This window comes from Passer montanus, unplaced genomic scaffold (genome assembly GCF_014805655.1).
Source record: "Passer montanus isolate IOZ18808 unplaced genomic scaffold, ASM1480565v1 scaffold89, whole genome shotgun sequence".
Lineage (NCBI taxonomy): Eukaryota > Metazoa > Chordata > Aves > Passeriformes > Passeridae > Passer > Passer montanus.
The window spans coordinates 816,581-829,697 of record NW_024374256.1 but is presented as its reverse complement, the minus strand read 5'-3'; the positions used below and the strand labels follow the sequence as shown (position 1 = coordinate 829,697).

Below are 13,117 nucleotides of genomic sequence, written 5' to 3'. Positions count from 1 at the left end.
GGCAGCATCGGCCGCGATGCAGGATGGAAATGGGAATGGGAATGGGAAATGGGAAATGGGAATGAGGAATGGGAATGGGAATGGGGAATGGGAATGTGGAATGGGAAATGGGGATGGGAAATGGGAATGGGGAATGGGAATGAGAAATGGGAATGCAGAATGGAAATGGGAATGAGGAATGGGAAATGGGAATGAGGAATGGGAAATGGGAATGGGAATGTGGAATGGGAAATGGGAATGAGAAATGGGAATGCAGAATGGAAATGGGAATGAGGAATGGGAAATGGGAATGGGAAATGGGAATGTGGAATGGGAAATGGGAATGTGGAATGGGAAATGGGGATGGGAAATGGGAATGAGGAATGGGAAATGGGAATGTGGAATGGGAAATGGGAATGCGGAATGGGGAATGGGAATGCAGGGATGGAGCAGGCCAGGTCACTGCTCCCACCGCTCCTGTGTGTGCCAGGAACGGGATTTTTATCCCTCCAGGAACGGGATTTTTATCCCTCCAGGAGCCTCGTACAGCCCAGCTGACCCAGCCCAGGGGCAAACCCCTCTGGGCAGGGCAGGGCCAGCCCCCTCTCCTCATTCCCATTCTCAGGTTAATTTTTGTTCTTCTCCCCCTTCCCTGGGGTTTCTCCTTCCTCTCCCCACGGCTGCTGCCCACCCGGATTCCCCGAGGCAGGACCCGGCTGCTCCTTCCCCACAGCCACCTTTAGGGTGCTGGAAAACACGGAGCACTGGCCTCATGCAAAGGAGGCACTGGTGGGGGCTGGGAAAACACGGAGCACTGGCCTCATGCAAAGGAGGTGCTGGCGGGGGCTGACTTCCCATTCTGCATTCTTTTTTCCCATTCTGCACTCTTATTTTCCCATTCTGCATCCCTATTTCCCATTCTGCATTCTTTTCTCCCAGCACCACACCAATATTTGCTCCATGTTTCAGCCCTGTTTTGTCTCTGACAGCAGCCTTTGGGGTTTTGCAGCCACAGGAGAGCACTTGTCCCTCGTGGTGGGGTGAGGGGGGCACTGCAGCCCAGCTTCACTTTCCCAGCCCTGGGAAAATGCATTTATGGTGGTTTTGTTTTTGTTTTTTGGGTTTTTTCAGCAGGAAATCACGTCACTGCCCCATCGTTTCTGTCCATGTGCAGCAGCCCTGGGGCTGCTAACAAACTTGGGAACAGCAGCTCTTGCAAAACATTAACCCAAGCCCACCAAAACACGTCAGCCTGTGTTTGCAGACGACTGGAGTGACCTCAGCCTGGTGGCACAGACAGGGTGAGCCCTGGGGACAGCAGCGACACCCGTGGTGCACAGCTGGCCTGGGTGAGCTCTGCTGTCCCCAGGTGGTGACAGAGCCCAGCGCTGGTCCCCAGCACAGCCCTGCTCCAGCATTCCTGCTGCTCCTTCCCAGGCTGAGCTGGTTTCCAGCTGGATCTGTCCCCTGAGCCCCCCTGGGGACTCTGGGTGACACCCTGCCTGTGGGAACCCGTGCTTGGCTCAGCTCGAGGTGTTTGGAGCCAGCCCTGGGCCGTTCCTGCTGCTCCTGGAGCCTTCCAGCCCAGGGAAATCCATCCTCACCCCTGGCATGTTTCACAAACCCTGCTGCCAGATAAACCTGAGGCTTTTTGCCCTTTCCCCGCAGGTAAAGAGGGGGTTTATTCTGACTCCACATTTCCACTTTTCCCCTGCAGGGTAATAGACTGTCACCTCTGGAACTGTCACTCCTGCCTGAGCCACTGAGGTCCTGCCCCTTGGAGCCAGAGGATGGAGCTCTGCAGGTTCATGTGCTGCTTTCTGTTTAACTTTGTCCCCTTTGCAGTCCTCTGGTCCCCAGAGCAGACCAGAACCCCTCTGCTCCCCTCCTGCCCAGGCGCCTGGGGGACCCCTCAGCTGGGAGCCAGGGCTGTTCACACAGCTGGGCAGGGGAGTCCTCTGGTCCCCAGAGCAGACCAGAACCCCTCTGCTCCCCTCCTGCCCAGGCCAGGGCTGGCCCAGGAGCCTGGGGGACCCCTCAGCTGGGAGCTAGGGCTGTTCACACAGCTGGGCAGGGCTGGGCACACAGCTGGAAATGCCTTTTCCACCTCCTGCCTCTGCTTCCCTGCCCCTCACCCCGAGGACGTGGCAGCCCTGCCACCCCAGCTCTGCAGGGAGGTGCTTCCCAGCCTTCTGCTGCATTTTCTCCAGGGCCAAGGCGTGTGTGGATCAAACCAGAGCACAGCTGTAGGTGCAGGCAACACCTCCCTGTGGGTTTTTTTTCCCACCCATTTCTTCTGCACGTTTGGAGTGGAACCCTCTGTAACCAAAGTGGAGCACAAGCCCTGCTCCCAGGCTGGAGCTCTGCCCAGGGCTCGGGTGTTATCAGCTCTCATGGTCACTTTCCCCCCACACATCTCATTTTCTTCAGAGCCTCCAACAGAGGAGGCATGCTTAGTGAGGAATATCCAGAGCCCAGTTCAAGCTCCTCTGGATGGTTTTATTCTCTTGGGCTGGCTGCAAAAAACCCAGAGACTCCTCCTCGTGAACTCCACGGAGCCAAAAAAACAAGGAGGCAAAGAATAAAGTGTCCCTTATTTCTGCTGGAACTCTTTGAGAAAAAAACAAAGGCTCGCAGCAATCTTTGAAAGCCGTGGAGCAGCAGCACTGCCCACACCCCTGAGAGCAGCCAGGTCATGGCCATGGCTGGGGCAACTCCTGGCCAGGAGCAGTGCAGGGCTCAGAACATCCCCAACCCTGAGCTCTCTTGGCTGGAGCTTTCCTCCTCCTCCTCTTGCAGAGGATGCTCCTGACCCCCTCCTGCCCCACCACGGGGGCTGCAGAGAGCTGGCTTTGTCCCCCTGCTGTCCTGCCCTAGGGAGCTCCCCAGACCCAGCCCTGGGGCCCTGCTGAGCACAAAACCAGCCCCCATCCTTCATCCCCGTCCCTCATCCCCATCCCTCTGCCACAGGAGCATTCCCAGCTGATCCCTCTGGCTATTTTTAAACCCCATCCTCATTCCTGTCCTTTGTACCCAAAGGATGAGCCACATCCTTCCCCCCAAACCCTCAGCTCAGCCCTGGCCCCAGCAGCTTCTCGGTGTGACCAATGTGCTCAACAAAAGGCAGCAGGCCTGTCCCCTGTCCCCTTGGGGACAGAGCAGAGCCAGCACAGGCTGGGAATTCACCCCAGCCATGGATGTGGCTGCTCCCAGCCCCTTTTTCTCCAGTTGCACTTGCTGCTGGAGGTGCTGGGGAGGGCAGGGCTCTGCCCCGTGCTGCTGTGGGAGCAGGGAATGGATATAAATATCCAGGGATTAGTGCTCCCCAGCACTCAGCCCGTGTTGAGTGTCACCCACAGCCCACATTCCCTTCCTCTCCGCTCCCCAGCTGCCTCTCCTGTTTCCAGCCTGGAGTTCACCATCCCTGCTGGCAGCACTTTGATTTCATTCCTCCCTCCACCCCCCTCTTGAAAAGGAGGAAATAATGGAGCCTTTGTTGGGTGAAGGAGCTGCACGGGGGCAAGGGGCTGAGCACAGCTCCTGCCTGGATTATGGCATTCCTGCACCACGGCTCAGGAAAAGTCAATCCTGCACCCCGTGGTGTCTAAAGGGAGCCAGGGCTTGCTGACAGCCGTGAAAAACCCCAGATGAGTGAAAAAAGAAATTCTTCACACGCGCTGCCGACTTCCCCCACTTTTATGTAAATTAATATTAACAGCTCCTGGGTTTGGGTTCTGTACAGATATATACAAACAGGAAACAGCTCCATATTTACATCATTAAGTTAATTAGGCTGTGTAAAAAAAGCACAGGTCCCACATTAGTGCCCTCTGTAGAGACAGCAGAGGTGAGCTCACGTCCTGGGCGCGGGCACACTGACAGTGTAATGTACACTAACAATCAACCCCAGGCAGGGCACTGGGCACGGCTGATCCAGGCTAAACCATGCCAGTCCAGGCTCCCCTGCCCTCCAGAGCCCGGCAGGGAGAGTGCTGGTCCCTGGAGAGGCAGCACCACGTGTGTAATGTACACTACCAGCGCTGTGTGGGCCCCGTGCAAGGCACAGGACGCGCACAGATCCCGAGTTGGAGGCAGTGGATGCTCCTCACGGCTCCTCCAGCACCTCCAGGGCCACCAGGCTGGGCCAGCCCGGAGGGGACGAGCCCCTGGGGACCCCCAGTGTGAGCAGCACACCCAGCCTGGGTCACACGATGCTGGCCAGCTCTGTGTTGTCCGACTCCGAGCTGCTGTTGCTCTCCTCCCTGAGGGAAAAGAGTTGGGAATGAAGCACGGATTAACCCACAGGAGCAAGGTCTGCAGCCCAGTAAGATCTGCCTCGGGGAGCAGGAGCTTCCAGAGGGATGTCAGCACCTCCCAGGCAGCTGGGGCGGGTTCCTGCTGATCTCCCAACACTTCACACCATCCCTTTGGAAGCTGGGATTGGGAAAAACAAGTCAGCCCTTCCCTCGTGCCACCGCCCACGGGTCCTGGAGGATTCCTGGACAAGCCCCAGTGTGTCCCAACCCGTCTGATCCTGCCCCCACACACACACCCCCCCACAGGCCGTGCTTGCTGCCTGACGCTCACCTTAAATCCTGCAGGGCTTTCTTGTTTTTGCTCCTCTTCTCCTCGTCGATGGGGTAGAGCTTGAACAGCAGCAGGCTCAGCAGGATCAGCCCCACGGGCACAGCAGACACCAACATCTTCAGGGTGAAGTTCACCTGGCCAGGCTGGGAGCAGCCCCGGGTCTGGTACCCTGCGAAGCTGAGGGCAGAAAGGCACCTTCAGACAGAGGGAATGGGGCGTGCAGGGGCTCCCTGCTCCCTGTGGGGAGAGCTTTGGGGCAACAGCTGCATTTAGAGCTCATCAATCCCCTCCCAGAGGCTGGCAAGTGCCTCCCTCCCTGTCCCCCCTCAGCTCCCAGGCAGGAACTCACTCCAGGCTGAGTGTGGAGATGCCCAGGGAGACCCCAGCAGTGAACTTGGTGAAGAAGACATAGAAGGAGAAGAAGATGGCCTCGTGGCCACGGGAGCTGGGGTGCTGCAGCTTGAAGTCATCGATGACATCTGGCAGCATGGACCTGTGCAGAGAGAGGGATGGTGACCACCAGGGCTGGCACAACAAAGCCACCTCCCCTCTGCTGAGGGCATTTCCCTCAGGAGCCCCACCTGGGGCTGCAAACATGGCAAAAAAAAAACCCCTTCTGAGGGTTTTTAAGGCTCTGGAAGCTCCTCACACTCACCAGGGCAGGAGGAAGGCGGCTGCCACGCTGATGCCGGCGGCGACGGCCACCACGTAGGTGACAAAGAGGTTACTGTCCAGGACAACCACGACGATGAGGAAGGGGATGGCAGACTGCAGCGGGGGCAGAGATCAGGTTGGCATCCGCAGGGCCTGGCCCAGACCCCCTGGCTTTTCCCCCCTCCCCATATCCAGGGAGCCAGAGGTGCAGTGTCCCTCCCTGAGCCCCACGATACACCCAGGACAGCAAAAACAACATGAGGACAGGCACCAAATTGTCATTAGCAGCAGCCCCTGCCCAGCTCTGTGCTCTTTTGGGGGAGCTCTGCTCATGCCACATGTAAGGACCATCCCCTGCACACGTGCACCCCACAGCTGAGGGGACACTCACTGAGATGCCCACGTAGACAGCCGTCTTCTTCCCAAAACGGGTCAGGAACCACTGCCAGAAGGGAATGGTCAAGGTGGCCGACAGCTGTGGGGACAGAAGGGTCATGCTGGTGGCTCTTTGCTGGCAAGGCCCTCCCCAGCTCCTGGCACGGCCTCCTCCCAGCCCTGCTCCAGCACCTGGGATTGCCACACGCTCCGGGGCTGGCACAAAGCCACACGTGGCGTGTGGGGCCACCTCCTCCCCCGGAGCAGAGCCCTGGCCCCACACCTGCCCCGACAGAGGGAGGATCTGACTCAGTCCTCAGTGCTGGGAGGGGACCTGATCTTGTCCCCAGCCCTGGCAGCAGCCAGGCTCTGCGGGCACCATGGCACCTCGGGCCTTTCCTCCGGCTGAGGAGAGGGTGGGAAGCGCTTCCAGGAACAAGGAGAGCTGCAAAGAGCTCTCAGGGAGCTGTTTGCTCCGTGTTCCTGGCAGGAAACACTGAGATCCTTCTCTCAAAGAGGGGAGGAGAGGGAGACAAGAGGCAGGGCTTGGACAAAAGGCCCCCACGGCTCCTGGTGTCCCCCATCTGTGGCCTGCTTCACGCAGGAACAAAGGCCCCGCTGTTCCTGCCAACCCCGCAGCCTCTGCAGGACACTTGGCAGCTTCTTCTCCCTCCCCTCGTCCCAGGGGACCTCTGACCACTGTCCCCGTGTCCCTGTCCCTGCCCCCGGCCCATGCCAGCCCCCCGGGAGCACCCACTGGAGCCCCCCACAGCCCAGCCCCCACGGGCTGCGGGACAGGGCCGCACCCACCATGATGGCCAGGAGAATGTTCTGGAACTCATTGCGGAAGCCCAGGGTGTAGGTGCAGAAGAGGGCAAAGTTTCCCTCCAGCAGCTGTGGAAAAGGCAGGCAGGGGTCAGGGGGGACACGTTTGTCCTCACACAGCCACAACCCCAGTGCAGGCAGGGGTCAGGGGGGACACCCAGAACCCTGAGGGACATGTCTGTCCTCACACAGCCACAACCCCATTGCAGGCAGGGGTCAGGGGGGACACCCAGAACCCTGAGGGACATGTCTGTCCTCACACAGCCACAATCCCAGCACAGACAGGGGTCAGGGGGGACACCCAGAACCTTGGGGGGACTCTCAGCACTCTGGGAGGACACCCAGAACCCTGAGGGGGACACGTCTGTCCCCACACAGTCACACCCCCAGCACAGGCAGGGGTCAGGGGGGACACCCAGCCACCCTGAGGGACACGTCTGTCCCCACACAGCCACACCCCCAGCACAGACAGGGGTCAGGGGGGACACCCAGAACCCTGAGGGGACTCTCAGCACTCTGGGAGGACACCCAGAACCCTGAGGGGGACACGTCTGTCCCCACACAGTCACACCCCCAGCACAGGCAGGGGTCAGGGGGGACACCGAGAACCCTAAGGGGGACATGTCTGTCCTAACACAACTGTGCCCCCATTGCAGGCAGGGGTCAGGGGGGACACCCAGCCACCCCGAGGGACACGTCTGTCCCCACACAGCCACACCCCCAGCACAGACAGGGGTCAGGGGGGACACCCAGCCACCCTGAGGGACACGTCTGTCCCCACACAGCCACGCTCCCAGCGCAGACAGAGGAAGAAAGCAGCCATTGAGCGAGGGCACGAGGCCACATCCTCTCCCTCTGTCTGGGGCAGCTCCAGCTCAGCCACCACGTGCTCCCAGCCCCTGGGATCGTCCCCACAGCCAGCCCCACTGCTGCTCCCTGTGCCCACCCTTCCAGCTCACCATGAAGGCCAGCGAGGTGAAGAGGAAGCCGGCGATGAGCTTGATGTAGGGCCCGTGGTTCATCACCAGCTTCAGCCCCTGGAAGAAGGAGACAGGCTCGTCCGACTGCAGCTCACAGGACTCTGGGGAGCAGAGATCAGCCCAGCGTTAGAGCCCCCCCAAAACAGCACCCCTGGGTGCCCCATGCCCCTGCTCAGCACCCTCCACGAGCCCTGCCCACCCACAGCATCCCAGCACCATGGAGCAGCCGATTCCCCCAGGATAGGCAGGGAGAAGGAAGGACAGAAATTTGGATATCACATCCCCCTGAGATGCCCTGGTTGGCACTGGCAACCCTGGCCAGCCAAAAATGGGTGAGATAAAGGTTATCTAACAGACCCCAGAGGTGCTCTGGCCTCCTGCAGCACCTCCCCAGACCCAGAGCTCAGCCCCTCTCCTCGTGGAGAGCCACGAATGAGGGGCCAACAGCTCAGCCAGGCTCCTGGAGAGGAAGGAACAGCAGCATTTCCACCAGCCCTGAGCATTGCAGCCCCTTCCCAGCCTCACCTCTCCTCTCCCTCACGCCCAGCAGCAGGATGAGGGCACAGAGCAGGTAGAGCCCCCCGATGACCCCCGCAGCGATCATGTAGGCATTCCTCTGTGCGAGAGAGGGAGCAGCAGTCAGGGCAGGGCTCAGCCTGGGGAGGGGGCTCAGCCTGGGGAGGGGGCTCAGCCAGCCCTGCAGCTGGGGAAGGGGCTCAGCCCCCTGCAGTAGCCTGGGGAAGGGGCTCAGCCTGGGGAGGGGGCTCAGCCCTGCAGCTCAGGAAGGGGCTCAGCCTGGGGAAGGGGCTCAGCCAGGGGAGGGGGCTCAGCCAGCCCTGCAGCTGGGGAAGGGGCTCAGCCCCTGCCCCAAGGGGAAGAGGGGCTCAGCCGTGCCCCCAGGGGAGCACACAGCAGGGACCCCCAGCTCACAGTGTCTGTGAGGGAGCCGGTGTCGTGGGTGGTGTTCAGCTCCTCCATGGCCACCGAGGAGTTGGTCAGGCCGAAGAAGAAGGGGCTCCCCACGCAGGGAGTGTCCACTTTGCCAACGATCTGGCCCTGGATGGCAGTGCCCAGCACGGTGCCCAGCACCTCCACGGTCATTCCTGCAGGGAGAGGCCAGCAGGGCTGAGCACAGCCCCTGTGCACAGCAGGGCATCCCCAGCTGGGGCTCACTGCCCTTCCCGGGGAGAAATGTCCAAATCCCCAAGGGATGGAGGAAAAAGGAAAAAGGGGAGAGGGAAAAGGAAAAAAGGGGGGGAGGGAAAAGGGAAAAAGGGGGGGAGGGAAAAGGAAAAAGGGAAAAAGGGGGGGGAGGGAAAAGGGAAAAAGGGGGGAGGGAAAAGGGAAGAAGGGGGGAGGGAAAAGGAAAAAAGAGGGGCAGGGAAAAGGAAAAAAGGGGGGGAGGGAAAAGGAAAAAAGGGGGGGAGGGAAAAGGAAAAAAGGGGGAGCTCTCACGGTAGGCAGTGGCCGAGTCGCGCTCGCTCTGCTCCCTGCTGATGAACATGGTGAGTGCTGAGTAAGGCACGTGGAAGCACTGCAACGGCACAAGGAGAATTGGCTCAGGGAGGATGTCACAGCCCGAGGGACCTGGGGCAGGCTGGTTTCTGCCCCTCGGTGCCCCTCAGGGGTTGGCAGGGGGTGGCAGCCTCCGTGCCAGGTGTGAGCAGAGCCTGACTCACCGTCACGAGCGTCTGGAAGGCACAGTAGAAGACAAGATACCACATCACTTGTCCTGTGGAGATGTCTGGCACAAACCAGATGAGGAAGTAGGAGATGATGGCAAAAGGAGTGGAGAACATGATCCTTAGAGAGAACAAAGTGTCAGCCTTGTGGGCACAGCCTGAGCAGCCCAGCTCTGCCTGCTTCCACACATCCCGTGGGGCTCAGGCATCTCATCTGGGGGCTCCTGAGCTGCCCAGACCCAAACCAGGGCTGGAGGCAGCAGGTCAGGTGTGACAGGGTCAGAAGAGCTGACTCAGACTTCCAGGGAAGAGCTTCCAGGTGTCTCCTTCCACAGAAGTGATTGATCTGCTCTTGCCTTGGGCTTCCACCCCCAGCCCTGACCTCTCCCCCAGGCAGCACTGCTGTGTTCAGCAGGATGTCATCACCCCCCTCATCCTGGCAAGGGCTGGGGAGCAGCTGGGGAACAGCCAGGCAGCTCAGCCCTGCTCCCCAGCAGCCAAAAACCTCTCACCAGCTTGGCTTTGCTGCCAAGGCCCCCCAAGCCCTGCTCTGCTGGCAGCAGTGGAGCAAACCAGCAGCAGGCTGGCTCCTTCCTCCACCTCTGCCCAGCCTCCCAGAGCTGCAGGAGCAGGGACACGGGATGCAAAATGCAACAGAGGATCAGAGGGGACTGCTCGAGTGCTGGGCCTTGGCAGCAACTCCCGCAGGGTCTGCCAGCAAGGGCATCTGCCCTCTTCATCCCGTGGGTCTCATAACCCCTGTCCTGCTGCAGGACCAGGGCACAGCTCTGCCCTGCTCCAGCACCCCGGGGACACCCAGGGCCCCCCACCACTCAGGGCAGGAGGGGAGAAGGAAGAAGGGAAGAGAGCCAGGTGCTGAGGTTAGACCCACATCACTCAGGAGATGGATTTTGCTGGGGATTTGTGAGCCCAGGACAGAGGCTGTGAGGTCCTGGAGCGAGTCCAGCAGAACTGGACATGAGACAGAGCCACTCACGGCCCGAGCTGGCCCTTCCCTGCCAGGGAACAGCAAGATCTTTCCGTCTGGGCTGACGTACAGGACGCAAAGCTTACACTGGAAGTCGGGGAGGGAGCGGGGAGAGCGAGAAACAGAAACTCCATGGATGGAGAGCAGCGACAGAGGCTGCACAGGACCCAACACATGCACATTTTTCCACACCCACGTCACCCTGCCGGGGAAGGAGGGGGGAGGAAAGCGCCGAGCAGCTCCAGCCCCTCCTGCTGCAGCTTATCTGCCCTCCCATACGCCGAGCTGAGCCGAGGGAAACGCGGAGCCAAAAGCTGAATGAAACCAGCAGAACAGAACCGCGTCACGCTCGCCATCCCGTGAGCGTCAGACGCGCCAGCTCCCCCCAGCACCGGGCAGCTGAGCCCCGGCCAGGGCTGACCACAGCTCCTGGCAGGCAGAGAGTGACTGAGAGTAACCCCTGACCCAGGGCGAGGTGATTAAGGAGCTCGGAGGAGGCTGAGGCTGTGACGTGCCCCGGCGCTCATTGGCCCCGCTGCATGGTGTGTTCCTTTGTGCCGCTGCACAGCCCTCCCCAGCCGGCCTGAGCTGCTGGCAAACGGCTGCACGAGGGCAGAGCCAGGGGTTCCTCGCTCACAGACACCTCAAGGAAAAGTTCACTCAGCGGGAAGTCCGCTGTGGTCAAGGAAATGCGGATCCCAGCTCAGAGCTGGGGACGGGGTGACGTCCACGAGGCTGGGGGAAAAGGAAGAAGCAGACAGTGGATGAGCTGGTGGATGGAAACGTGCCAAAAATGCGTTTCAAAGAGGGCTGAAAGGGAGAGAGGTGGTGGCCCTCAAGGAAGGTGTCCTCTCCCTTCCAAGGAACTGGAAGGGCCACAAGCTTTGTGCTGGAGCCAGCTGGGCTTGGTCCCACAGATGAGCCCGGCAACAAACCCTCACACACGGCGGGGTCACTCGCAGGTGTTGAGGGCTGGGGTCAGGCAGCAGCCTCGAGACCACCCCAGCGCCTGCAGCTCCTGGCTTTGCACAGGGAAACTGAGGCAGCCACAGCAGCAACACCAGCCCGGGGCTGGCAGAGCCAGAAAAACCTGGGTTTAAGAGGTTTAAAATCAGCTCGACTCCATCCAAATTGGGCTCAGCGGGCAGCCCTTGAGCCATGCACAATAGCAGCGAGCTGCGGCCGCCCCAGAGGGGCCCAGCACAAGCAGAGAGCTCTGGCTAATTTTAACGAAGCAGGAGCTGCTCCTCGGAGGAATGCGGCCACTTCAGTCCCACCCCCTGCCTGGAGATTAGGGCGAGCGGAGCCATCCCCGCGGCTGCCCCGCGCTAATCTCCAGACCCCAGACCCTGCTGCAGGCGGGGAGAAGCTATTTCAGGCCACGTGTGTGCAGCCTGCCTTCAACAACTGCCTGCTGCTGCTGCCCAGAGCTATTCCAGGAAAGCAGAGGGTATAATTCTGCGCTGCGTCCCTCCAGCTCCACTCCCCCCGTGCCCACCCTCTCTGTGTTTCGGCCATCCCACAGGCACATGAGGTTATTTTAGCCACCCTGTCCCCAGTCGGGCATTAAAGCTCCACATCCCCTGCAGGAACAGGTGCTCAGGGGTGTCCTAAGCCTGCCCCGGGTGCCATGTGGGGGCTCACAAAGCCCATCCCATCCTCTCCCAAGGGCGGAGGGAGCACTGCAGACACACAGATCCAGGACAGCTGTTTCCCTGCCCGGGGAGGACCCTCGTGACTGTCAGCCGGCGCTTCCACCACCACAGATCTGTCACACACACCCCCAACCTCCTTCCCTGTGGTGCCACCTGCTCTGGCTGCCACCCTGCAGCCACCGCAGGAACAAAGTCCACCACGGTGGCAGGGACGTTGGAGTTTGCAGGTGCAGTGACATTGAGGTCAGCCAGCTTGGGAACTGCAAGAGCAACAGGCACAAACTCGAGGCCACCCAGCTGTCGGTGGCACCTGGGGCTTTTGGGAGCTCTTGGCACCACACCTGCGTGAGCCAGGGCGTCAGCACATCCTGCCCTTCATCCCCTGGCACTCCTCATGCCAGGGGATACCCGAAGCTGACTGGAAGAGCTGTGACACAGCAGGCAGGGAATGCAGGGTGCTACCAGCAGCTCTTACCAGGGCATCAGGCGGCCGAAGCGGGTCCAGGAAGTTTTGCTGATGAAGAATCCCACCATGGGGTCCGTGATGGCATCCCACACTCGTCCCGCAAACAGGATGATGGAGGCATAGAAAGCGTCCACCTGCAGGGGGAGGAACTCGTGTCAGGAAATGCAAACCCCCGGTGCTCCCAGCCGCCCTTCCTGACCCCTCAGGACCGTCCCGACCCTACCCACTGTGACCCCACAACCACTGGGGAGCAGTCCCTCGGTGTCTCCCCCTCGTTCAGGGGGATTTGAGGCTCCCATAGCTCCGAGCGCTGCCCCACCGCAGAATTCCCACATCCCAGAGCCCAGTCCCCAAACCAGCACAGGGAAGCCGAGGTGCCCTCCTTCCCCAGCTTCCTTCCCTGCGTGTTTCACACCTGTAGGACGGGTCCTGTGCCCCCCCAAAAGCAGCCACCAGCACCCCGCTTTGTCCCGGGACCGGCCGGCAGCAGCCGCAGCCCCCGGGGCACCGCCGAGCCCCGCGCCGCTCCATCCCCGGGGCACAGCGCTCCGGGAGCCCCGGGAGCCGCAGCCCCGGCGCCGATCCCACGCCCCGGCCCTGCCGTACCTGCGCCACGTCCAGGAGGTAGATCTGGAGGAAGAAGCCGAGGGCGCAGCCCGTGATCTGGTACGGAGCCCCCCCGACGGCGTAGCACAGCTTGCTGCACACCGACAGCCGCTCGCGGTTCTCCTGCAGGCGGCACCGGCGTTAGCGACCCCCGGGAGAGCCCCCCGCCCCGAAGCGGCCCGGACCCCCCTCGGCGTGCCCCGGGGCTCACCCTGCGGCGGTGCTGGCGGAGCGCGGGCGGCAGGAGCCCCCCGGCCCCGGGCCGCTCCGCGCCGCCGCCCCCGGCCATGCCGTGCGCGATGAATGGGCCGAGCCGCCGC

At 61.3% G+C, this 13,117-nt stretch overlaps 1 protein-coding gene and 1 long non-coding RNA gene across 2 annotated transcripts; one reads left to right on the top strand and one right to left on the bottom strand.

Annotated features, from left to right (window-relative positions):
• Positions 1-365: 365 nt before the first annotated feature.
• Positions 366-1,871, top strand: LOC120513909. The gene is made up of 3 exons (XR_005630372.1): positions 366-604; positions 1,111-1,280; positions 1,697-1,871. It is a non-coding gene; the product is annotated as an uncharacterized LOC120513909 (long non-coding RNA).
• Positions 1,872-3,664: 1,793 nt separating this feature from the next.
• MFSD2A (major facilitator superfamily domain containing 2A) lies at positions 3,665-13,117 on the bottom strand. The gene is made up of 14 exons (XM_039733842.1): positions 13,009-13,117; positions 12,798-12,920; positions 12,201-12,325; positions 9,080-9,203; positions 8,856-8,934; positions 8,331-8,503; positions 7,926-8,016; positions 7,380-7,501; positions 6,406-6,489; positions 5,612-5,695; positions 5,222-5,334; positions 4,916-5,059; positions 4,567-4,743; positions 3,665-4,241 (listed from the first exon to the last, which is right to left on the bottom strand). The coding sequence occupies exons 1-14, from the start codon at positions 13,084-13,086 to the stop codon at positions 4,184-4,186; spliced, it is 1,575 nt and encodes a 524-aa protein (XP_039589776.1). The 5' UTR covers positions 13,087-13,117; the 3' UTR covers positions 3,665-4,183.